The sequence below is a fragment of the Nansenia antarctica genome, assembly GCF_963989245.1.
Source record: "Nansenia antarctica genome assembly, chromosome: 5".
NCBI classification, from domain to species: Eukaryota; Metazoa; Chordata; class Actinopteri; order Argentiniformes; family Microstomatidae; genus Nansenia; species Nansenia antarctica.
This window is the reverse complement of record NC_137690.1, coordinates 73,998,293-74,022,179: the sequence shown is the minus strand read 5'-3', so window position 1 is coordinate 74,022,179 and position 23,887 is coordinate 73,998,293. Positions and strand designations below refer to the sequence as shown.

General features: G+C 49.1%; 3 protein-coding genes across 3 annotated transcripts; 2 read left to right on the top strand and 1 right to left on the bottom strand.

Annotated features, from left to right (window-relative positions):
- Positions 1–416: 416 nt before the first annotated feature.
- Positions 417–1,073, top strand: LOC308158789 (gamma-crystallin M2-like; the record flags this gene model as incomplete). Its single annotated transcript, XM_080532490.1, has 2 exons — positions 417–680; positions 789–1,073. 2 exons carry the CDS (start codon positions 417–419, stop codon positions 1,071–1,073), a joined length of 549 nt encoding a protein of 182 aa, XP_080388616.1.
- Positions 1,074–15,983: 14,910 nt separating this feature from the next.
- Positions 15,984–18,070, bottom strand: LOC308158793 (hemoglobin subunit beta-like). The gene is made up of 3 exons (XM_080532494.1): positions 17,949–18,070; positions 17,615–17,837; positions 15,984–16,211 (listed from the first exon to the last, which is right to left on the bottom strand). The coding sequence occupies exons 1-3, from the start codon at positions 18,038–18,040 to the stop codon at positions 16,080–16,082; spliced, it is 447 nt and encodes a 148-aa protein (XP_080388620.1). The 5' UTR covers positions 18,041–18,070; the 3' UTR covers positions 15,984–16,079.
- A 3,283-nt stretch (positions 18,071–21,353) lies between these two features.
- LOC308158795 (hemoglobin subunit alpha-A-like) lies at positions 21,354–22,125 on the top strand. The gene is made up of 3 exons (XM_080532496.1): positions 21,354–21,489; positions 21,608–21,815; positions 21,927–22,125. The coding sequence occupies exons 1-3, from the start codon at positions 21,395–21,397 to the stop codon at positions 22,053–22,055; spliced, it is 432 nt and encodes a 143-aa protein (XP_080388622.1). The 5' UTR covers positions 21,354–21,394; the 3' UTR covers positions 22,056–22,125.
- Positions 22,126–23,887: the final 1,762 nt, after the last annotated feature.

Genomic DNA, 23,887 nt, shown 5'->3' with positions numbered 1-23,887 from the left:
ATCAGTTCAACTCCTTTGTTATGACAATAAAGACCTGTATCTGATGTCATTCTGGTATTCCGTGAAGATTCTTATTTGCAACTACAATAGATAGATAGATAGATAGATAGATAGATAGATAGATAGATAGATAGATAGATTGATACAATAGAGAGATGGATGGATGGATGGATTGATGGATGGATGGATGGATGGATGGATGGATGGATGGATGGATGGATGGATAGATAGATAGTTGAATGGGTGGGTGTGTGGGTAGGTGGGTGGGTAGGTAGATAGGTAGGTAGCTAGGTGGATGGGTACACAAGGCTAGTCGCTGACTCAGAGCCTCTCTCTCTCTCCAAACAATGGCAGAGGCCCCTGGTCCCACAGGTATAAAATGGAGGGCTTCCCAACAGCTAACCACCACTAGCAACATGACTTCCAACATGAACATGGTAAAGATCACCTTCTACGAGGAGAGGAACTTCGGCGGCCGCTCCTACGACTGTATGAGCGACTGTTCCGACATGTCCTCCTACATGAGCCGCTGCCAGTCCTGCAGGGTGCACAACGGCTGCTGGATGGCCTATGAGCGCAACAACTACATGGGCAACCAGTGGTTCTTCAGGAAGGGCGAGTACTCCGACTACAACAACATGTTCAACTGGAACATGAGTTCCTGCCGTTACATCCCCATGGTAGGTCCATACAACCATCTGTCTATCTATCTATCTATCTATCTATCAATCTATCTATCTATCTATCCATCCTCCCACTAAACCCATGTCTTCCTGATCCCATTGCAGCACAGGGGCAACTACAGGATGAAGATCTATGAGAGGGAGAGCTTCGGAGGTCAGATGCACGAGATGATGGACGACTGTGATTCCATCATGGACCGCTACCAGATGAACAACTGCATGTCCTGCAACGTGATGGACGGCCACTGGCTCATGTACGAGCAGCCCAACTACATGGGCAGGCAGTGGTACATGAGGCCCGGCGAGTACAGGAACTTCAGTCAGATGTGCCATGGCCACAACAACATGAGGTTCATGTCCATGAGGCGTATCATGGATAACTGGTACTAGATGTTGCTGGATTGGCTCTTCGAGAGATCTAAAACAAATTGAATAAAGTTTTTGAAGAAAATGTGAATTTTGAAGTTGTATGTTTTATTTTTTTACAAAGTGTACAATGATAACACACACATACACACACGTGGGAATGCATGTACACACACACACACACACACACACACACACACACACACAGTTCTTTCTCTCTCTCACACTCACTCTCTCTCTCTATCCTTCCAGTTGTAGAATGACAGTAGACATGCTTCTCGCTCACCCCCCCATTGCTTATTTTGCTTCTATTTTCTATTCTATTTGCTTCTATTTATTTTTATTATTTTTTTTCTGCTGTAATCGCTACACTAATGGTTCTCCACCCACGCAAGCCTTTGAAGAGGATTAAGATCAAAATTCACACTTCCCGAAGCTGAAGAGGCAGTTTACAGCTGCAAAATTCACTGGACAGTTGAATTATCCGTCTGCAAAATTACTGAAAAGCAAAAGGGCTTTGAAAGTCCCAGTTTAGTTCCGTCAAAAGTTGTTGTTTCAGATGTATGTTAACATTCAGTGTAATGTATGTAATGTATGTAATGTATGTAACATACAGTGTAATGTATGTAATGTATGTAACATACAGTGTCAATGTTACCCAAACACTATTTTTGTTATTTGGTGGAATATAGTAGCATAATACAACTCTTTGTGGTTCAATCGTGATGGGGATTGACGTTTCAGAGAATGACACCTCTCCTCCGAGGCGGTCGCTTCTCGGCCTTTTGGCTAAGATCAAGTGTATTCCACTAAGTAATACACTAAGTGTGTATGTGCAGTAACTGTATGTATGTGATACTTGCATAATACTGTATCCTCTCCATCAGAGTCCAGAGAGCCTGAGCCACCAGTCGTATCTGTGCACTATGACCCCAAGCCAGGACATGCTGGTAGATATAAATGTCTACTTGATACGCAATCATCTTTTGTATGTTTGCTATTGATTTAAAGTATGTTTTATATCTATTACTTGTAGCTAAATTATGTACTGGACCCACAAAGATCTCAAATGGAGATCATTGGAGGTGGGATCATAATATCGACGAAGGATAGCTGGTGCTTAAACACGAAAACTGTAAGTAGCCACTGCTCCCCAGACCTGGAATACTTGACTGTTAAATGCCGACCCACATACCTCCCTAGGGAGTTTAACGCGGTGCTAATTACATGTGTGTATATAGCGCCTAGCGCAGACAGCAAAGTAGCATTGGCGCGTCTATATGAAGTCATTAGTAGCCAACAAAGCACTGATCCACAGGCTATTCACATCATAGCGGGGGACTTTAATCATGTCGACCTGAAGGCAGTACTACCCAAGTTCTATCAGCATGTAAAATGTGCAACGAGAGGAGAAAAAACACTGGATAAGGTATACACCAACATCAAACGTGCTTACAAGGCTAGTCCGCTAGCTCATCTAGGCATGTCTGACCATGTGTCAATCCTCCTGATCCCTGCATACACTACAATGGGGAAAAGTGCTCCCATCACCACTAAGACTGTCAGAACCTGGCCAGAAGGGTCCGCTCCACTGCAGTTCTGCCTAAATGACACCCTATGGCAGGAATATGAGCATGAGGACCTGGAACAGTACACGTCGTCGGTTCTGAACCACATAGTGAACTGCACCAACTCAGTCACCGTGGACAAACGGGTCCGGGTCTACCCCAACACGAAGCCATGGATGACTGGGAAGGTCCAAAAACTGATAAATGAGAGGGACAACGCCTTCTTCGCAGGGAAGCGCACACCGCTGTACAGCTCCACCAGGGCCAACCTAAAGCGCGGCATCAAAGCGGCCAAGGCAGAGCACAGAGAGAAGATTGAGGAATGCCTCCTGAGCAACGACTCCAGGCGGATGTGGCAGGGGGTTCAGCAGATGACAAACTTCAGAGCCAACAGGCTCACAGCCGCAGAGGACGACCCCCTGCTGGCGGGAAAGCTGAACACCTTCTACGCCCGGTTCGACGAGGGGCGAACGGAGGTAACCACAACACAAACACCACTCTCTCCAGCTCTCAGCAGCCTCACCCTCACAGAGCATGAGGTGAGACGCGTACTGAAGGCGGTGGACCCCAGGAAAGCCTTGGGGCCGGATGGCGTCCTGGGACGGGTGCTGAGAGACTGCGCCGACCAGCTGGCCGGGGTTTTCACCAACATCTTTAACCAGTCCCTGTCCCAGGCCACCGTCCCACCCTGCCTGAAAACCTCAACTATCATCCCAGTCCCGAAGAAAAGCACGGTGAGCTGCCTAAACGACTACCGCCCGGTGGCACTCACACCAATCATCATGAAGTGCTTCGAGAAACTAGTCCGGGCCCACATACTCACACGCCTCCCGCCCAACCTGGATCCATACCAGTTCGCCTACAGAGCCCACAGGTCCACAGAGGACGCCATAGCGACGACTCTCCACGCCACTCTATCCCACCTGGAGAGGGGAAACAGCTACGCGAGACTGCTCTTCGTGGACTTCAGCTCCGCCTTCAACACCATCCTTCCAGACAGGCTAGTGACCAAACTACTAGACCTGGGTCTATCACACTCTATATGTGCGTGGATCAAGGACTTCCTGACCGACCGCCCCCAGAGGGTGCGGGTGGGCCCCCACACCTCCACAGCCCTCAGCCTCAGCACTGGGTCCCCCCAGGGCTGCGTGCTAAGCCCCATCCTCTACAACCTCTACACCCACGACTTCACCCCCGTCCACCCCAGCAACTACATCGTAAAGTTTGCAGACGACACCACCGTGGTGGGATGTATCTCGGGGGGGGACGAGGCGGCGTACAGGGATGAGGTAGAGCAACTGAGCAAGCTGTGCAAGGTTAACAACCTGCTGCTAAACAAGTCAAAGACCCAGGAATTCATCGTAGACTTCAGGAGGAAAAAGTCAGAGATCCAGCCCCTGCTCATCGACGGAGAGAGCGTGGAGAGAGTCTCAACCCTCCGATTCCTGGGACATCACATGCGGGATGACCTGGCCTGGAAGGACAACACAAAAGGCACCATCAAGAGGGCACAACAGCGGCTATACACCCTGAGATGCCTCAGGAAAGAACACAACAAGCAGGAGATACTGGTGGCCTTCTACCACGGCGCAGTGGAGAGCATCCTCACCTATGGCATCTGCAACTGGTTCCACAGCTGCACAACAGCGGAGAGAAACGCGCTACAGAGAGTAGTGAGAACAGCACAGAAGATCACCGGCGCCCCCCTCCCCTCTCTGGAGGAGCTGTACAACACACGCTGTCTCAGGAGGGCCTCCAATATCTCCAGGGACCCGACCCACCCTGGGCACGTACACTTTGTCAGGCTGCCCTCGAACAGGAGGTACAGGACCCCGGCCGCTAAGACAAACAGACTGAAGAACTGCTTCTACCACAGGGCCGTCAAGGCCCTGAACACAGAAAAGGCCTAAGTTCTGGGCCCAGGACAGTCCGGACGGATTGTATGGCAGCTAGTGCTGAGGCACAAACATGTACATTTTCAAGCCTGCAAACTGTGACACTTTAAAATAACGTGAAAAAATACTTTTGTGCAATATGACAACCCTAGTTGACTATCTGTGCAGTATAGTACAGTGGATTGTGTACATAGTGTTATGACACGGGGGCGAGGGAGCTCAAGGACACGACACCGGAGGCAGAATACAGTGTTAGCCCCGTAGGGTATTTATTTACAGTGCAGGTGGGTGGAAACACAGATGATGAGTCCGGAGGTTTCAGCCTGGCGGGCTGGGGGTTTCAACCTGGCGGGATGGCGGTAGTGGTTGGCATGGGCTGTGGAGGAACAGGAAAGCAGGGTAAGTCTCCACGGTAGGCCAGTACATAAGATATCAACGAATCACAAGAATAGGCACAAGAGCAAAGTTCATAACTAATCACAGAGGATACTTGCCAGGTCATTCTTAGGGAAGAACTGACGATGAATGAAGGGAGTCCAGGGTAGATGTAGCCAGAGGGTTAATTGGGAGTGGAGACAGGTGTGTTGGTTTGACTGTGGCTGGATAACCCTCCAATCACCGGGAACGAGATTCACCTGCGGCGGAGAGCACGCTGTGCTCGAGTTGTGGGGGCGGGTGCTCGAGCTGTGGGGGCGGGGGAGGGCGTGTGTGACGGCCCAGCCGTAACAGGACCCCCCCCCGAGGGGGAGCCTCCTGGCGACCGGCCCGGAGCCTCCGGGTGGGCCCGATAGAAGTCCCTGAGGAGGACTGGGGACATGATCTGGGACCGGGGAATCCAGCTCCGTTCCTCTGGGCCATATCCTTCCCAGTCCACCAGGTACTGGAAACCCCGGCCACAGCGACGAGCCCTGAGGAGCCTCCTTACCGCCCACTGGGGGTGGCCATCCACCAACTGAGGAGGGGGCGGTGCAGGGGCTGGTGGCATCAGGTCGCTGGCGACATGGGGCTTAACCCGGGAGACGTGGAACACCGGGTGGATCCGACGGAGGGAGTGAGGGAGGACCAGCCGGATGGCAGCGGGGTTGATGACCCGGTCGATGGCGTAGGGGCCGATGTACCTCGACGCCAACTTCCGGGAGGGGACATTGAGGGGGAGATCCGCCGTGGAGAGCCAGACCCTCTGGCCCACCTGGTACACCGGAGCTGGAGTGCGACGACGGTTGGCGCTTCGGGTAGTTCGGGCGGTGGCCCGAAGCAAGGCCGAGCGTACGGAGGTCCAGACCCGACGACAGCGAAGGAGGTGTGCCTGGACTGATGGTACCGACGCTTCGCCCTCCTGGGTAGAAAGCAGGGGTGGCTGGTACCCCAAGGAGCACTCGAAGGGGGACCGGCCGGTGGCTTCATTCACCATGGCGTTCAGAGAGTACTCCACCCAGGGTAGGTCCTTGCTCCAGGAGGATGGATGGAGGGAGGACATGCAGCGGAGCGCCGACTCCAGGCTCTGGTTGGCTCTCTCCGCCTGCCCATTGGTCTGAGGATGGTAGCCGGAGGAGAGGCTGGTCGTGGCCCCAATCCCAGAACAGAAGGCCTGCCACACCTTGGATGTGAACTGGGGGCCACGGTCGGAAACCACATCCTGGGGAAGCCCGTAAAGCCGGAAGACGTGGGTGGTGAGTAGCTCCGCCGTCTCCGCCGAGGTCGGTAGCTTTGCCAGAGCTACCAACCGCACGGACTTGGAGAAGCGGTCCACGATGGTGAGGATGACCGTGTTGCCTAGAGACGGGGGAAGGCCGGTCACGAAGTCCATGGCGAGGTGGGACCACGGTCGACCGGGCACGGGTAGAGGCCGCAGCAGTCCTGAAGGCGGCCGGTGGGATGCCTTGCTGCGAGCGCAGGTAGGGCAGGCCGAGACGAACTCCCTGACGTTCGCGGCCATGGTGGGCCACCAGAACCGCCGGCGCAGGAAGGACAGTGTGCGTAGGGCCCCAGGATGGCAGGCGAAGCGGCTGGCGTGGCCCCACTGCATCACCTTGGTCCTGACGGCGTCCGGGACGAAGAGACGGCCGGGGGACCCCGGTCGGGGATCTGGCTGGGTGCGCTGTGCAGCTCTGACCACCGCCTCGATCTCCAGGGTGACCACTCCAACGACCCGGGAGGATGGAACGATGGTGTCGGGAGTGGTGGGTTCCTCCTCTGCGGCGTGGAGCCGAGAAAGGGAGTCAGCCTTGGCGTTCAGGGAGCCCGGACGGAACGTGAGGTGGAAGTTAAACCGCCCGAGGAACAGGGCCCAGCGTGCCTGACGGGAGTTCAACCGCCTGGCCGACTTGATGTAGGTTAGGTTCTTGTGGTCCGACCAGACGGTGAAGGGGTGCTCTGCGCCCTCCAGCCAGTGCCGCCACTCGTGGAACGCCTCCACCACCGCCAACAGCTCGCGGTTCCCGATGTCGTAGTTGGCCTCGGCGGAGGTATAACGGCGGGAGTAGAAGGCGCAGGGGTGCACGGTCTGGTCCTCCGATCGTTGAGAGAGCACGCCACCGACGCCCGTGTCTGAGGCGTCCACTTCCACAATGAAGGGCCTAGAGGGGTCTGGGTTGATTAGGACCGGCGCCGAGGTGAAGAGCCTCTTCAGGTCACTGAAGGCAGCGCTGGCTGCTGGTGTCCACGTGAACTGGCGCAGGGGGGAGGTGAGGGCAGTGAGGGGGGCGGCTACCCGGCTGAAGTCCCGGATGAATCGCCGGTAGAAGTTGGCAAAGCCGAGGAATGACTGCAGCTGTTTCCGGGTGGTAGGTTGGCCCCACTCGACGACGGCCCGAGTCTTCTTGGGGTCAGGGCGAGTCAACCCACCCTCCACGATGAGCCCCAGGAATTCCACAGAGTGAGTGTGGAACGAGCACTTCTCAGCCTTAATAAAAAGGCGATTCTCCAGTAGGCGCTGGAGGACTAGGCGGACATGTTGGACATGCTCCTCAGGGTTCCTGGAGAATACTAGGATGTCATCCAGGTAGAGGACGACAAAGATGTCCAGCATGTCCCTGAGGACGTCGTTCATGAGGGCCTGAAAGACGGAGGGGGCGTTAGTGAGACCAAAGGGCATGACAAGGTACTCATAGTGGCCACGGGGGGTCTTGAACGCCGTCTTCCACTCGTCACCCTCACGAATCCGGACCAGATGGTAGGCGTTCCGGAGGTCCAGCTTAGTGAAGATGGTGGCCCCAAGGAGGGGCTCAAAGTTGGAGCTCATGAGGGGGAGAGGATAGGTGTTCCGGACGGTGATGGCATTGAGCTCACGGTAGTCGATGCATGGCCTGAGGGTTCCATCCTTCTTCTTCACGAAGAAAAACCCCGCTGCCACCGGGGAGTGTGATGGACGGATGAGCCCCTCAGCCAGACAGTCGGAGATGTAGGTGTCCATGGCTGCCTTCTCCGGGGGGGCAAGGTTGTAGAGGCGACTGACCGGAAGTTTGTTGCCAGGGCGGAGCTCGACGGCACAGTCGTAGGGCCGGTGAGGCGGCAGGGTGCGAGCACGCTCCTTGCTGAAGGCCTCTCCGAGGTCGTGGTAGACCTCTGGGATGGAGGAGAGGTCAGGGGGAGCCGGAGGCGGTCGCAGAGGCGATGTGGGGGTATGGGCGGCACGGAGGCACCGGGCGTAGCATGCGGTACTCCAGCTCAGGATACGTCCCTCACCATAGCTGACATGGGGAATGTGGAGCTCGAGCCACGGTCGTCCCAGGATGAGCGGGGACTGGGGGGTCTTGAGGATGTAAAACCGGATCTCCTCCACATGGTTCCCAGAGACGGTCAAGGAGAGGGGTGTAGAGCGGTGGGTGAGAGGCCCCAGGCTGTGTCCGTCTAGGGCTGAGACGGAGAGGGGGGTCTCGAGGGCAACGAGGGGAACGGCAGCTGAGCGGGCCAGCTGGGCGTCCATAAAGTTCTCGTCTGCTCCCGAGTCAATAATGGCCTCGACCGTGAGGTTCTGCCCCTGCCAGGAGAGGGTGACAGAGAACCTGGCTGGGCTGGTGGTAGGTGGGGATTGAGAGACACGGCTCACCCGGATTCCCCCTTCGGGTGAGCCTGCCCTTTTGATAGGGACGGGCAGGTGTCACGGAGGTGTCCCTTCTCTCCACAGTAGAGGCACAGGCCCTGGGCCCTTCTCCTCTCCTTCTCCGCCGTGGTGAGGCGGGCTCGACCAAGCTGCATCGGCTCCTCGCCAGTGCATGGGGTGTAGGTCGACTCCCGTGCGGAGGAGGGGTGGGCTGTGACGATAGGGTCCTGGGGGCGTGGCGAGCTGGTCTGGTAGCGCCCTCTCTCTCTCCGACGCTCCCGGGAGCGCTCGTCAACGTCGATGGCTAGGGCCACTAGTTCGTCCAGGGCGGCGGGTCTGTCCCGGACGAGCTCGTCCTTGATGGCCTCACTCAGCCCCTGGCGGAAAGCAGATCGCAGTGCCCTGTCATTCCATCCGCTTCCGGCTGCCAGGGTGCGAAACTCGGTAGAGTAGGCCGCCGCGGTCCGGTTCCCCTGGTGGAGTGACATCAGTCGCGCCCCGACCTCCTGTCCTGCAGTGGGGTGGTCGAAAACCCTCTTGAACTCCGTGAGGAAGGTAGCGTAGTCACCGAACAGGTCAGGGCGGGCGCAGAGGGTGGCCTGGACCCAATTCAGGGCGTCGCCGGTGGTGAGGTTGGCGATGAACGCCACCCGGGCTGCCGGCGACCAGAACTGGCTGGGCTGATGCGAGAACACCAACTCGCACTGGAGGATGAAGCCTCGGAACTGGGCGAAGGCTCCGTCGAAGGGGCGGGGGCTGGCTAGGTGGGGCTCCCGTGGCTGTCCAGTAGGTGGTGCCGGTAGCTGGGCAGGGTCAGGGAGAGCAGGGGGGGGGGCAAAGGCTGCGAGCGCGGCCACCTGTGCTGTAAGCGCTTGGGTCGTAGAGATGAGGTGCTGCATCTGGGTGGCGCGGTGCTCCTGGTTAGCCTCCTGGGTTGTCATGCGAGTGTTCAGGGCCTGGCACGCTGTAGCGGCCGCCTGGAGGAGGTGAGTGTGTTCAGCGAGGATCTGGATAGCCGTCGGACCGGATCCAGGGGTGGGAGATGGTGCCCGGTCCTTCGTGTCGTCTGAGCCCAATTGCATGGTCAGTTCTTCTGTTATGACACGGGGGCGAGGGAGCTCAAGGACACGACACCGGAGGCAGAATACAGTGTTAGCCCCGTAGGGTATTTATTTACAGTGCAGGTGGGTGGAAACACAGATGATGAGTCCGGAGGTTTCAGCCTGGCGGGCTGGGGGTTTCAACCTGGCGGGATGGCGGTAGTGGTTGGCATGGGCTGTGGAGGAACAGGAAAGCAGGGTAAGTCTCCACGGTAGGCCAGTACATAAGATATCAACGAATCACAAGAATAGGCACAAGAGCAAAGTTCATAACTAATCACAGAGGATACTTGCCAGGTCATTCTTAGGGAAGAACTGACGATGAATGAAGGGAGTCCAGGGTAGATGTAGCCAGAGGGTTAATTGGGAGTGGAGACAGGTGTGTTGGTTTGACTGTGGCTGGATAACCCTCCAATCACCGGGAACGAGATTCACCTGCGGCGGAGAGCACGCTGTGCTCAAGTTGTGGGGGCGGGTGCTCGAGCTGTGGGGGCGGGGGAGGGCGTGTGTGACGGCCCAGCCGTAACACATAGCCTTTATTGATGTAAACCAGCTCCTTACCTTCTTGTGATTTTATGCTTTTATGCTTTTTCAAAAAAAAAAAAAAAAATTCCCTTTCCTAACACCAGGGGAGCCACCCCTCCTAAATTTCGTTGTTTGGTACCTGTACTGTAGCAATGACAAATAAAGTCCATTCCATTCCATTCCATTCCATTCCATTCCAAATTCAAGGACCCAACACGCATAGTTTGAGACAGAACTAGTTGACGAGCGAAGTATATTTTATATATATATATGTCTGAGTCCACCAGGCAAGCAGTGCTGCTGGAACTGACAGTCCCGTGGGAAGACCGCTTGGAAGAAGCCTTTGAGAGGAGGCTCTCCAAGTACGAGGGACTGGTCAGTGACTGCCAGCAGGCTGGTTGGAGAGCGAGGTGTTTCCCAGTAGAGGTTGGTTGCAGAGGATTTGCAGCCCGTTCCTTGGCCAGAGCCTTCAGCAGTTTGGGCATAGATGGAGAGAGAAAGAGGAGAGCCATCCGCAGTACCACCAATGCGGCAGAGAGAGCCTCTAGATGGCTGTGGCTCAAAAGAGGAGAGCCATGGAGTCATGGTAGCTAGTTAGCCATCTGGACACAAGCTGGGGTCTGATCAGCCCCGGCTGGGTCACCTGGAGGAGGGTGTATGATGTTGAAAGACCCGAAACGCCCGATGATTCCAGGAACATCACTGAAGATGTGTCCAGAGGCATCAGTAGATGTATGTACACAGCGAACCCCCTGAGTCATCAGTGACAGCCAGGAAAGACTGGATGACAATCATGAAGAGTGTGGTGACTACTGGAGAGTCAGTGACAGCTCGGAGAGACGGCGACCGGGGGCAGAACGGTCTGGCAACCCAATCTGTGTCCTCTGAGAGGAGGACCCCAAAAAAGCTACGATGAACTTAATGGAAAAATACCCCCAGGGGTGCCCGAGAGGGGGGGAGGATGAGCACCCCAGTCGGACGGACACAACGGCAACAGACTTAGATAATGGACAAACGACTATGAGCAAGCAGTGTACATGCGGTAAAATCTGCAAGAACATCCATGGCTTAAAGATCCACCGAGCGAGGATGAAATGCCCGTTAGGAGTAGAAGCAACACAACGCACAGGTGTTCAACCTGGTGAGACGCAGGAGGTGCCAGGCCCGGAGTCACCCCATAGTGCCCAGAACCTCCAAGTGTTGCAGTCTAACCCCTCGAGCATCAAGTCCGACCGGAGGCGGATCAAATGGCCAGCAGCTAGCATGACTTCACTGTGGAAGCAGTTCGATGACGATGTCGACCAAATTCTGGAGGTAACGGTGAAGGGCGAGGCTGACAGGAAGCTACAGGCGATGACAACAATCATTGTCAGCATTGCAGCTGAACGGTTCGGCGTGGAGGAGAAGAAAAGCTCCGGAACATCTTACGTAAAGAACCAAAGAGCTGCAAAGATCCATAACATCAGGCAGGAGATGAAAGCGCTGAAGTCCCAGTACAAGGTGGCAGGAGAGGAGGAACGCACTGGCCTGGCCCAGCTAATGTGCATCCTACGGAAAAACATCAGGATTCTCCGCCGGGCTGAGTGGCATCGGAGGCGGCGGCGTGAGAGGGCATGTAAACGTGCTGCATTCATAGCCAACCCCTTCAAGTTCATGAAGGATTTGCTCGGGCAGAAGCGCAGTGGCAAACTGGCCTCCTCGCAGGAAGAGATAGACGATCATCTGAAGCAGATGTACAGCGATCCCGCAAGAGAGCAGGAGTTGGGAGAGTGCAACATCCTCATAGACCCCCCTGAACCGGAAGAGCAATTCGACATGTCGGAGCTGCAGCTGAAGGAAGTCAGCGAGGTTGTCCGCAAAGCAAGGGCAAGCTCTGCTCCAGGACCGAGTGGCACTTCATACAAAGTGTACAAGAACTGTCCCAAACTCCTGCTGCGTCTGTGGAAAATCCTGCGAGTCTTCTGGAGAAGGGGGAGGATACCTGAACAATGGAGAGTGGCTGAAGGGGTTTGGATCCCGAAGGAGGAAAACTCCACTCAGCTAGACCAGTTCCGCATCATCTCCCAGCTGTGTGTTGAGGCAAAGGTTTTCTTCAGCACTGTTTCCAGACGGCTGTGTACCTACCTGGCAAAGAACACCTACATCGATACATCCGTCCAGAAGGGCGGTGTGTCAGGAATGCCAGGTTGTCTGGAGCATACCGGCGTGGTGACACAGCTCATTCAGGAGGCCCGAGAGAACAAAGGCAACCTGTCAGTGTTGTGGCTTGACCTGGCAAATGCATTCGACTCCATTCCACACAAGCTGGTTCAGTTCACCTTGACGAAGCATCATGTCCCCAGCAGGTGTAGAGACCTCATCGCTGATTACTACAGCAACTTCAGGATGAGGGTCTCTTCAGGAGCAATAACATCCAGTTGGCACAAGGTGGAGATCGGTATCATCACAGGGTGCACTATCTCTGTGACACTGTTCTCCCTAGCCATGAACATGCTCACCAAGTCTGCTGAGCCAGAATGCAGAGGGCCCCGAACGAATTCCGGACAACGGCAACCACCCATCAGGGCATTCATGGATGACCTCACAGTCACGACAGAATCAGTCCCAGGCTGCCGGTGGATTCTGAAGGGACTCGAAAAGCTAGTGGAGTGGGCCCGGATGCGTTTCAAACCCGCCAAATCAAGATCGATGGTGCTGAGGAAAGGGAAAGTGGAGGACAAGTTCCGGTTTACCATCACAGGCACAGCCATCCCAACTATCACAGAGAAGCCAGTCAAGAGCTTGGGCAAGGTTTTTGACTGCTCTCTGAGAGACACAATATCCATCCAGTCGACCTGCACTGAGTTGGATGGCTGGCTGAAATCCGTGGACAAGTCAGGCCTACCCGGGAAGTTTAAAGCCTGGGTTTACCAACATGGCATTCTTCCCAGGATCCTGTGGCCCCTCCTTGTCTATGCGGTCCCTATCTCAACAGTGGAGACCTTAGAGAGGAGGGTCAGCAACCACCTCCGGAGATGGCTTGGATTACCAAGGAGTTTGAGCAGCACCGCACTCTATGGGAACACCAACAAACTGCAACTGCCCTTCAAATCCTTGGAGGAGGAATTCAAGGTGACAAGAGCCAGAGAAGTGGTTCAGTACAGGGACTCAAGTGATCCGAAGGTGGCTAATGCAGGGATCCAAGTGAGGACTGGCAGGAAGTGGAGGGCAGAGGAAGCTGTTCAAGAGGCAGAGGCGAGGCTGCGTCACAGGAGCTTGGTGGGAGTGGTCACACGAGGTCGAGCTGGGCTTGGATCCTTTCCAACTCCCCAAATGAACACCAGGGGGAAGGAAAAGCGCCGCCTTGTTCAGGAGGAGGTGAGAGCAGCAGTGGAGGAGACAAGAACCTGCAAGGCATTGGGAATGAAGCAACAGGGAGCTTGGACGAGATGGGAGAATGCAATTGAGAGGAAGGTGACCTGGGCTGAGCTTTGGAAAGCCGAGCCTCACCGCATCAAATTCCTCATCCAGGCAGTCTATGATGTGCTTCCAAGCCCGTCAAATCTGCACACATGGGGCATAGCAGAGACACCAGCATGCCAACTGTGTTCCAAGCGAGGAACCCTGGAACACATCCTCAGCTGTTGTACAAGGGCCCTTGGAGATGGACGGTACAGGTGGAGGCATGACCAAGTCCTGAAGACCATTGCTGAAGCCATCAGCGCAGGACTTGTGTGGGCAAAGCAGTTCCGACCCTCCAAGAAAACCATCGCCTTTGTCAGAGCTGGGGAGCAGCCAACCCCTGCCAGGAAAACATCTGCAGGCATCTTGACCTCTGCAAGAGACTGGCAGCTGTTGGTTGACCTTGAACATCAGCTGAAGTTCCCCAGCCACATTGTAGTCACCACCCTGCGACCAGACATTGTTCTCTTGTCTGAGTCCACCAGGCAAGCAGTGCTGCTGGAACTGACAGTCCCGTGGGAAGACCGCTTGGAAGAAGCCTTTGAGAGGAAGCTCTCCAAGTACGCGGGACTGGTCAGTGACTGCCAGCAGGCTGGTTGGAGAGCGAGGTGTTTCCCAGTAGAGGTTGGTTGCAGAGGATTTGCAGCCCGTTCCTTGGCCAGAGCCTTCAGCAGTTTGGGCATCGATGGAGAGAGAAAGAGGAGAGCCATCCGCAGTACCACCAATGCGGCAGAGAGAGCCTCTAGATGGCTGTGGCTCAAAAGAGGAGAGCCATGGAGTCATGGTAGCTAGTTAGCCATCTGGACACAAGCTGGGGTCTGATCAGCCCCGGCTGGGTCACCTGGAGGAGGGTGTATGATGTTGAAAGACCCGAAACGCCCGATGATTCCAGGAACATCACTGAAGATGTGTCCAGAGGCATCAGTAGATGTATGTACACAGTATATATATATAATGTTTTAGAGAGAGAGAGAGCGGGGGGGGGGGGAAATTCAAGCACTTTCAATGACCCATGTCTATTTTCAAAAACTTTTAAGACCTTTATTTATTTTTCTCAAATTCACAAACTTTCAAGGATTTCAAGGACCCCTGTTAACAAAAAAACAAATAAGGTCAAAATAGTCAATGCAACAAGTCGTATCTCGTTTGTATGGCTTACTGTACTTTGGAAACTTGAATACAACAATAGGGCCTATAATGCCAAATCTAAGCAAAATAGTGATTGTGAATTTTTTGTTCAACAAAAAATTAAAACGCAACCTTCAATAACAAAACATGTTTACTCGCTTAAACAGACCGTGTGAGGGAGCTGTGAATGCAAGCTTCATAATAGTGGAGGACATCAACAAGCCGTTCACAGAGGGTTCACAGAGGGTTCACAGAGGGTTCACAGAGGGTTCACAGAGGGTTTATTCAAAATTGCTTTGAAAAGGTATATGTGATGCTCCAACAAGAAGCAGGCATTTGCAAATATCAGCATGGCCTCGAAATACCTTGGCCTGCTGGGTGAATGAGCTTGTAATATTCATGACATAATGAATATGTTTTAATTACCAATATAATTTAAGTTACCCTTTGGCCAATGAATGGCCATCATACATTTTGTATAATTATTTTTTTTTATGAAATCATATACTGTAGAACGCAGGACGAGGTTGCACAGCCAATGGGGATCCTCATCCTCATAAACAAATACACGTGACAGCTTCTTGACACAGCGAGTCATGCAAAAAAAAAAAAGGGTGGGCTCATGGCTCAGCCCACCCCTGCCCATTTCTAGAACCGGCCCTGTTGGGTACTAGTTCAGACAACAAGGAGACACATTCATATAGGCAAATGCAGTTCTGAAGGCGCTATCTTCCTGTGTGATGTTGTCGTCTAAAGAATAGCTAATATTAATAGCCTATATAATCATAATCATGAATAATAATGGTATACATTCTTTCAATAAAAAATAGAGCAGACCCATGCATGCTTTTAAGTTAATGTTTATTTGTTTATTTTAAGTCAATGTTTATGGATTTACAGCCGCTCAGACTGTTGAAGGGTCATCTCTCTCCATACTGGTGCTGAGTGTTGAAGGGTCATCTCTCTCCATACTGATGCTGAGTGCTGCTCTAGTGTACGACGACGACACGCAGGAACTTGTGTGAAGAATGACTGATTAAACCAAGAGAGACCTTTGAGCCGTGATGAGGCACATGTGTGTCATCACCGTGTGATGTTGCCGTCTGAATGAGAAGTATAGGCTAAAATAATAATAATAATAATAATAATAATAATAATAATATACCGGTAGTAAACATGTATATAGGCTATATATAAAAAAGGGGATTTTCCACAGAAACATACATGATTTTGAATCAATGTTTATTTTTTTCAATATAGCTTTGACACCATTTCCAGCCTTGCAGACTGTTGAAGGGTCATCTCTCTCCATCCTGGTGCTGAGTGCTGCTCTAGTGGTACTGTCTGCCGAGAGCGGCGACCACGACGACGAGGAACTTCTGCCAGGCCTCCTGGATGTCAGGTGTGAAGACTTCTTTGCCGAACTTGGCAGCCACGCACACGGTGATGGAGTCGGCCATAAGCTATGAAATAAAAGGAAGACAAGTGTTTGGTCAGAGGCAGGGCTGGACTGGCCATCTGGCATACCGGGCATTTGCCCGGTGGGCCGCGGTAGTTTTGGGCCGAGCCGACCGGCAAAAAAAAAAAAAAATTTTTTTTTTTTTTTTTTTACCAGCCGGCCCGGCCGAAAGCTACCATTGAACGGCCCATAAATCAGGGACAGCGGCCCATTGGTCAATTGTCTATACAGACACTGGGCTGGCCCAATCAACAGAGAGAAGGGGGGGGGGGGTCAGGGGTCACGCACGCACGCAGCACCAGACCTCCGTCTCAGTTTCTTAGTTTTGGGCAGAGCCGGCTGGCAAAATAAATGTAGTTAGCCTGGATAGTTACTAGATAGATACTGAGAGAGATGGAGCGCAAAAGCACACTAAAACGGAAGGGAGGCTGGGAAAAACTTAGGGAGAAAAACTAAAAGAAACTCGAGGCAGATGCTGCCAAATGTGTAAACATTAGGGACATGTTTGCTGCACCCTCAAGTTTACCACAGCAGCAACAGCAACAGGTTGAAGAGGAGGCTAGCAGGGAGCAGCGGGAGCAGGGGACAGATACAGAGGTTTAGGGTTAGGGTTGAAGAGGAGGCTAGCAGGGAGGAGCGGGAGCAGGGTACAGATACAGAGGATAGAGAGGATACAGAAGAAGCGGGGCCGAGTCAGCCTGTAACCGTTGACCCGGTAAGGAAAATATAGGTAGCTGTTAGGGGTGTAACGGATCGCCCCCCACGGTTCGGCACGCATGTGTACCGCGGATCAATTGCAAAATGTAACCAAGTAATAATATTACTTAATATTAGTTAATATCCCTTGTAAATCACAATGTAGAGTTGCCATGAAAAGATAGACGCGACAGTTGCGTGCTTTGTTTTACTCTAAAGCGCAATGATAGGTTGATAATGGGAAAAAAAATTCTAGAACAACAAGGCTGCGTTCGTAAATTCGCTCTGGAATCTGATCACTGAGTACACTGGTCTACTTGCACTGGTACCATTGCTTACTGTATGTAGTCGTCTTTGTAGTGGTTTGGGGGAATACTACAGTTTGTCATATGACTGTACAGCACAGTATATAAGACGAGTATATAAGGCAAGTATTTTTGTGCTGGTGGGTGTGGTCCGACCGATTGGGGTGGGCCTGTCTGGGCCAAAAATGCCAGGGCCTAATTTTTGTCCCAGTCCAGCCCTGGTCAGAGGAAACATATTTGAATTTAAACTGCACATTTTAGAGGATGCGATCTATAGGCCTACTAAAACAGTCAACATAGGAATCAATTAGTCTGCTTGCGCACTACATCAAACAAGCAATCAGATTGCTAATGAACCAAAACGACTCTATTTCAGAAATGAATACAGGCTATTCACGGAACTCACCCTGAAGTTGTCGGGATCCACGTGCAGTTTCTCGGAGTGCATCACACTCAGGGGTTTGTAGACGCCCTTGATGTCGTCCAGGTTCTTCACGGCCCGGTCCAGCCCGTTCATGATCAGCTTGCCGTGCGCGGCCACCTGGGCGTTGCCCATGATAGCAGAGGACGTGGACAGGTTACCCAGCGTGCTGAAGTGCCTCTGGGTCCAGGGACACACGATCAGAAGTCTACAAAGAGACAACAGGTTAGGATTCATACATCGTATTGGCTCACTTGTTTCCAACTGCGCAAAGAGTCATTGGGCAACACATCAACTATTAAAGACATCAACTCATTACCTGGCCAAAGCCTGGGGTCCGATTTCATTTGCGTCGATCTTTCCCCACAGGGCTACGATGGCTCCCTTCTCAGCATCTGTCCAGTCGACCATTTTGACGTTGTTTTGGTTATTTCCTCGGGTACTTTGTACTCTGAGATGATTGTGTCCTGGGATGTCCAATTTATTGACGTTCAGTTTCTCCGCCCAGGAGAGAAAACGACCATGATTGGATGATTGTCTTGAGGGGGCGAGGTCATCAGCATGTCCCAGATCGGAATGATGCCAAATAATGTATGGACCCACCTTTCAAGATATGCTTGGTCATTCAGGCGTTGCCAAATTCTAATGAATTAAGAAGGAAGATAAGAAGTGCTGACATGGCATATTTTTTATTATTATTTATAGAATAGAATAGACTTTACAGTTTTTCCCAATTGCTAAAACACAAAAGCCAATTCTCTAAACCAAATGACCAGTTCTCTAAACACATTTAATAAAACTAGCTCCCATTTGCCAAAACCATAAACACATTTCACATGAAGACACAATTCACAAAACACAATCCTCCTTTTCTCATAAATCTAAATTCTAAACACATTTTGTCTTGCTAAAACACCAGTTGCAAAAAACTCTGCTCAAATTCTCAAATTAAAGCTCATGTGATGCAAAATGCTTGCCATAGTCAGCAAAATTTGAACACAATGAACACACCTAGCTTCATTCATTAAACATAACGACTCAAAATTTAAGACACTTTTTGCAAATGATTGTGGTGTGTGTGTGTGTGTGTGTGTGTGTGTGTGTGTGTGTGTGTGTGTGTGTGTGTGTGTGTGTGGTATAGTTCCATAAATAAATAAAAAAAACATCACACCCTGAACATTGTTTTCAGTGAGTATTGTTGTGTGTAATGGATCCTCTGTAGTGTTTGCATTGAGTTGTGATACAGTACAGTAGTGTACATGTTACGGTACATGTGGGAATACGGTACATGTGGGAAAACTAGGGTTAGGGTTAGGTGCTAGGGTGCTATGGTTAAGGTTAGGGTTAGGATTAGGGGTAGGGTTAGGGTTAGGGTTAAGGTTAGGGTTAGGGTTAGACATGCCAGCATGTACCAAGTCACCCTAGCACCTAACCCTAACCCTAGTTTTCCCACATGTACCGTATTCCCACATGTACCATAACATACATACTGTATTTTCTGTAGATTTACATACTGTTCATATGAAACACACAAATCTATGAATGCCCAATACTCTACAGTGATATATTCTGAGCAGATACTGTAAGGTTTCTAAAATTGTGCTTTGGCAGTTGTGAAAAAAAAGAACATTCTCACACACTGAACATTGTGTTTTCAGTTGTTTTGTTGTGGTCTGTAATGATGCGTATAGTGTTTACATTTTTGCAGGCTTTGAGCAGCTGTTTTGGTGTGAAAGTTTGAGTTTTGAAGAGAGAAGGTGTGGTTTTGCTTATGTAGCTTTAGAAAAGTGTGTTGTGTTTAGAGTTTTGGTAAAATGGAGGGAAGTTTTGTGAAATGTGTTTTAGCAATTGAGAAAAACTGTATTGTCCTTGTACAGTTGCCTTATACAATGAAATTGTAGTGGTTCTTCTGAAGGTGCAAAAACAGAAAACATATTCACAAACATATACGCATATAACATATCACAAATATTACACACTAGACAATTAAAAAGCGAAAATGCTATAAAACAAGCTAAGAGACAATGAGGTCCGTGGTGTCAAGTGCAAATAAAGACTATAATCTTAAGAAACTAAAAACAACTATAAAAGCAAGCTAAAAGACATGTGGTCAGTGGCGTTATAATACTATAATAATACTGTAAAAATATATAAATGTATAAATAGGCACTTAGAATAGAGTTATTGCACATTTCTATTGCACTTTTCCCCCTATTAGTGTTATGTAATACTATCAAATATATTTCCAAAAGTGAGATGTACAGCACGCTACAGTACTACAGTAAAAATACATTTTGGTTCCTTGTGGTTTTCATTAAAAGAAATATGCACCTCTATCATTAGGCTACATTCCAATGTAATAAAAACAATACTTTTTTAAATGCATAAAATCGTGTATAAAGACTGAATGAAGCAGTAAAAACAAATAGCCTACAGCAGTTGAGATATTTGCCAATGTTAATGTATCAGCCTACAGAGTGACTCAGTCTGAGTTTTATCTTCAATTTCAGACGTTCCCGCCCATTTGATAGTTCCACATTTCATTTTATTTCATTTCTTTTTAATCGAACTGTCAACTGGTGGAAAGTCGTTTAGGCTATGAGAGCAATGGCCTATCTAGCTTATATTATATTTTTATATTTATATTTATGGATTTACTCTGCACAAAATTAAATTGGTTGTTAAACAAATATCTGATATACATTTACCAATCCAATCGAACAACAGGTCTACATTTCATTTTTTATTTTATTTTATTTTTATTATTTATTTTGGTAAATGTTCAAACAACAAACATCTAGACGTCACAACAAGGACAGACATTAAGGGAAAACAAATAACTCCATAAAGTAGAAAGTATGAAAAATAAAGTAATTAAAAGACAAAACAACTGACAAGACAATAGACCACAACAAGGAGACAAAAACACAAATAAAGCTTAAAGTTTCATGTGCCAAAAAACAAAAATAAAGCTTGAAGTTTCATGTGCCAAAAAACAAAAATAAAGCTTGAAGTTTCATGTGCCAATAAACAAAAATAAAGCTTAAAGTTTCATGTGCCAATAAACAAAAATAAAGCTTAAAGTTTCATGTGCCAAAAAACAAATGTGTGTGCAATGAGGGAAGGGGCGGGGGCATTACCACCATCAACAACCACGTTAATAATAAGAGTTAAGAGTTAGATAAGAGTTCCTATATCTAAAAGATAATTGCAAGCTAGAGAAAAAGGAAAAAAGGAACAAATAAAAATGTCATACATTTCATTTTCATTGATTCGAAGCTTAGCGCTGTGGCGGAAATCCATTTAGTTAGGTTTGGGTTGTGTTGTAAGCTTGTGGATTACAGAACTAAACCTTCCAATAAGTGATGACACATCATATTAACTTATTCATGCTATTATTAAATCAACATAAGTTATAGGCTAACTCTAGGTATCAGTAATTGTTATTTGAATGAGATGTTACATATTACATGATATAGCTTTTTATGTAACCTATTAGATATCATAAGCTTAAAGTGCCATATTTTTTTCTTCCATAAGATGAATTTGCTCAATTCTAATGAAAAAAAAAAAAAGACTGATAATGTGGCATATGCCTTATCAGAGGTGTGGGATATGCCTTATCCGAGGAGGAGTCGAGATAACGAGGGTGTGTTGACTTCTCTCGCGTCTCTATAAAAAAGAGCATGACACGTCTCTGCTCACAAGATTATTTTCTTGTGTTTCATTCTAATTTAGGTGGATAAATCCAAACAAGGCGCAGAAATGAGTCTCACTGGCAAAGACAAAGCTGTCGTGCAGGCATTCTGGAACAAGATCTTCCCAGTCATGACTGACATCGGAAACGAAGCTCTTTCCAGGTAAATATAGCCTATAGGGGCTAATGAATTAATTCATGTCAACCTTTGTTTGAATTATTATGGAAGTGTGAATCATGTGTAAAGTCTAATATTAACACATGTCCAATGTCCTGCCTAGGATGCTGGTCGTCTACCCCCAGACCAAAGCCTACTTCTCCCACTGGCCCACCAGAGCGCCCAACTCCGCGCCGGTGAGGAAGCATGGCAGCACCATCCTGGCGATGATCGGAGAGACTATGGACCATCTGGACGACATGCCTGGTTTCCTGGCCCGCCTCAGCGAGCTGCATGCCTTCAAGCTGCGTGTGGACCCTTCCAACTTCAAGGTATACAGAGAAAAGAGGAAAAGTGGAGCCAAGGTTAATGATGCGATGTCACCTTTTCACATTTGGCTTAAACTCTCACTCATTAAGACTGCATTTTCTGTTCTCTTTTAGATCTTTGCCCATTCTATCATTGTCGTCCTTGCAATGTACTTCCCTGTGGACTTCACTCCTGATGTCCATGTGTCTGTTGACAAGTATTTCCAGAACCTGGCTCTTGCTCTGTCCGAGAAGTACCGCTAACTCACTGGAGATCCGCTGTCAAGTTGTCTTTTCAAAAGTGACACACAGACAATAAACTGGATTGAAACTATCTAACTTGTTACTCGTCATTTCCCAGGTTTTCATGAGACTGTTACACGGTGTCTTGAATTGTGATTATGTAGTAGGCTATATCGATGGACTGAACAGTAGGTCTATGCTTAATTCGTTTCACGAATCTAATCAAATGTAACAAATACATAATAATAACATTAACTAATAAAAAATTATAAGGAAAAATAACAGATTTAATAATAATAATGTAGTAATAGGGGTGGTGGGATAGTGCGTTTGTCTGGTGAGCGGGAGGTCATGAGTTCAAATCCTACCTGGGAACACCACTAGTGTGCCCTTGAGAAAGGCAGTCATCCCTAAATTAATGCAGGGAGGATTTCCCTGTAATCTCTAATTGGAAATCGCTTTAGATTAAAAGCGTCAGCTAAATGGTAAATTACTTTTAATTAGCCTATAATAACAATAATAATACACAGTATATAGGCTAATACATCCTACATAATCATAATCATAAATAATAATGGTATATAGGCCTATTCTTTCATTTAAAAAGTAGAGCAGAAATATGCATGCTTTTAAGTCAATGTTTATTTGACGACTCAATGTCCAGCCGCTCAGACTGTTGAAGGGTCATCTCTCTCCTCAGCCTGTTGAAGGGTCATCTCTCTCCATACTGATGCTGAGTGCTGCTCTATAGTGGTACTGTCTGCCCAGAGCAGGAACTTGTGTGTATGACTGATTAAACCAAGAGAGACACCTTTGAGCCGTGATGAGGCACAAAGGCACATTTAAATTAAGCAATATCACACGAGAGGGAGCTAATACATTGCGCTGTAGAACTGTTGTATAAACGCAATATCACACGAGAGGGAGTGTCTTCATCACAGCCGTGCTGATATTCAGTACCAACAGCACTCCCTCTCGTGTGATATTGCTTTTATACGACAGTTCTACAGCGCAATGTATTAGTTAACAGTAATAAGTGACAACAGATTATTATTTGTTTGTTTATTTAATCAGTTATTTTGGCTCCGTCAATAAAAATTTGTTCCACAACTGGACTGTTGCCTAGTAACCTGAACACAAACATCTGCAGGCTAGCTACTTTATATCAACGGTCATTTGGGAGTGATACATATAGTTAAAATTCCCAGTGCTGTTGTATATCAGCACTCATGGAATGCCTCTTGTCCAATCAAATTACTACTACTACTAATAATAACAAATTTCCACAGAAACATACATGATTTTAAATCAAGGTTTATTTTTTTCAATATAGCTTTGACACAATTTCCAGCCGCACAGCTCACCTGGTTGGCATCGTTATAATTATGTCATTTTATGAAAACGCTTGAGTCAGTGAATCATGTATCACTATGTGCCATTTAGTAGGTCGAGTTAAGAGGAAAACACCCCTTCAGACTAATTAATTAAATCAGTTGAGAATAGTTTACAATGTGTGTACTAACTGAATGTTTTGATGTAGTACCGTACAGTAGTGTAGGAGAGCGCATACACAAGAGCATCTAACGGTGAATGGCGCCCTCTAGTGGCCAAACAGGGGATATAACATTACATCTAGAATCCATACTAAATTTCAATTTTAAAAGGCTTTATTGGCATGGGAAACTTATGTTTACAAAGCAAGTGTGAAGATTTAAAAAAATAAAAAATAAAGTAATGTACGAATAGAATAAAGAAATTATTATAATGAGCTGTGTATATCTATAATATACCGGTCATAAAAGTGTGGACATTGCAGTTTGAAGAATATAAATGTGAACTATGTAAACATTTTG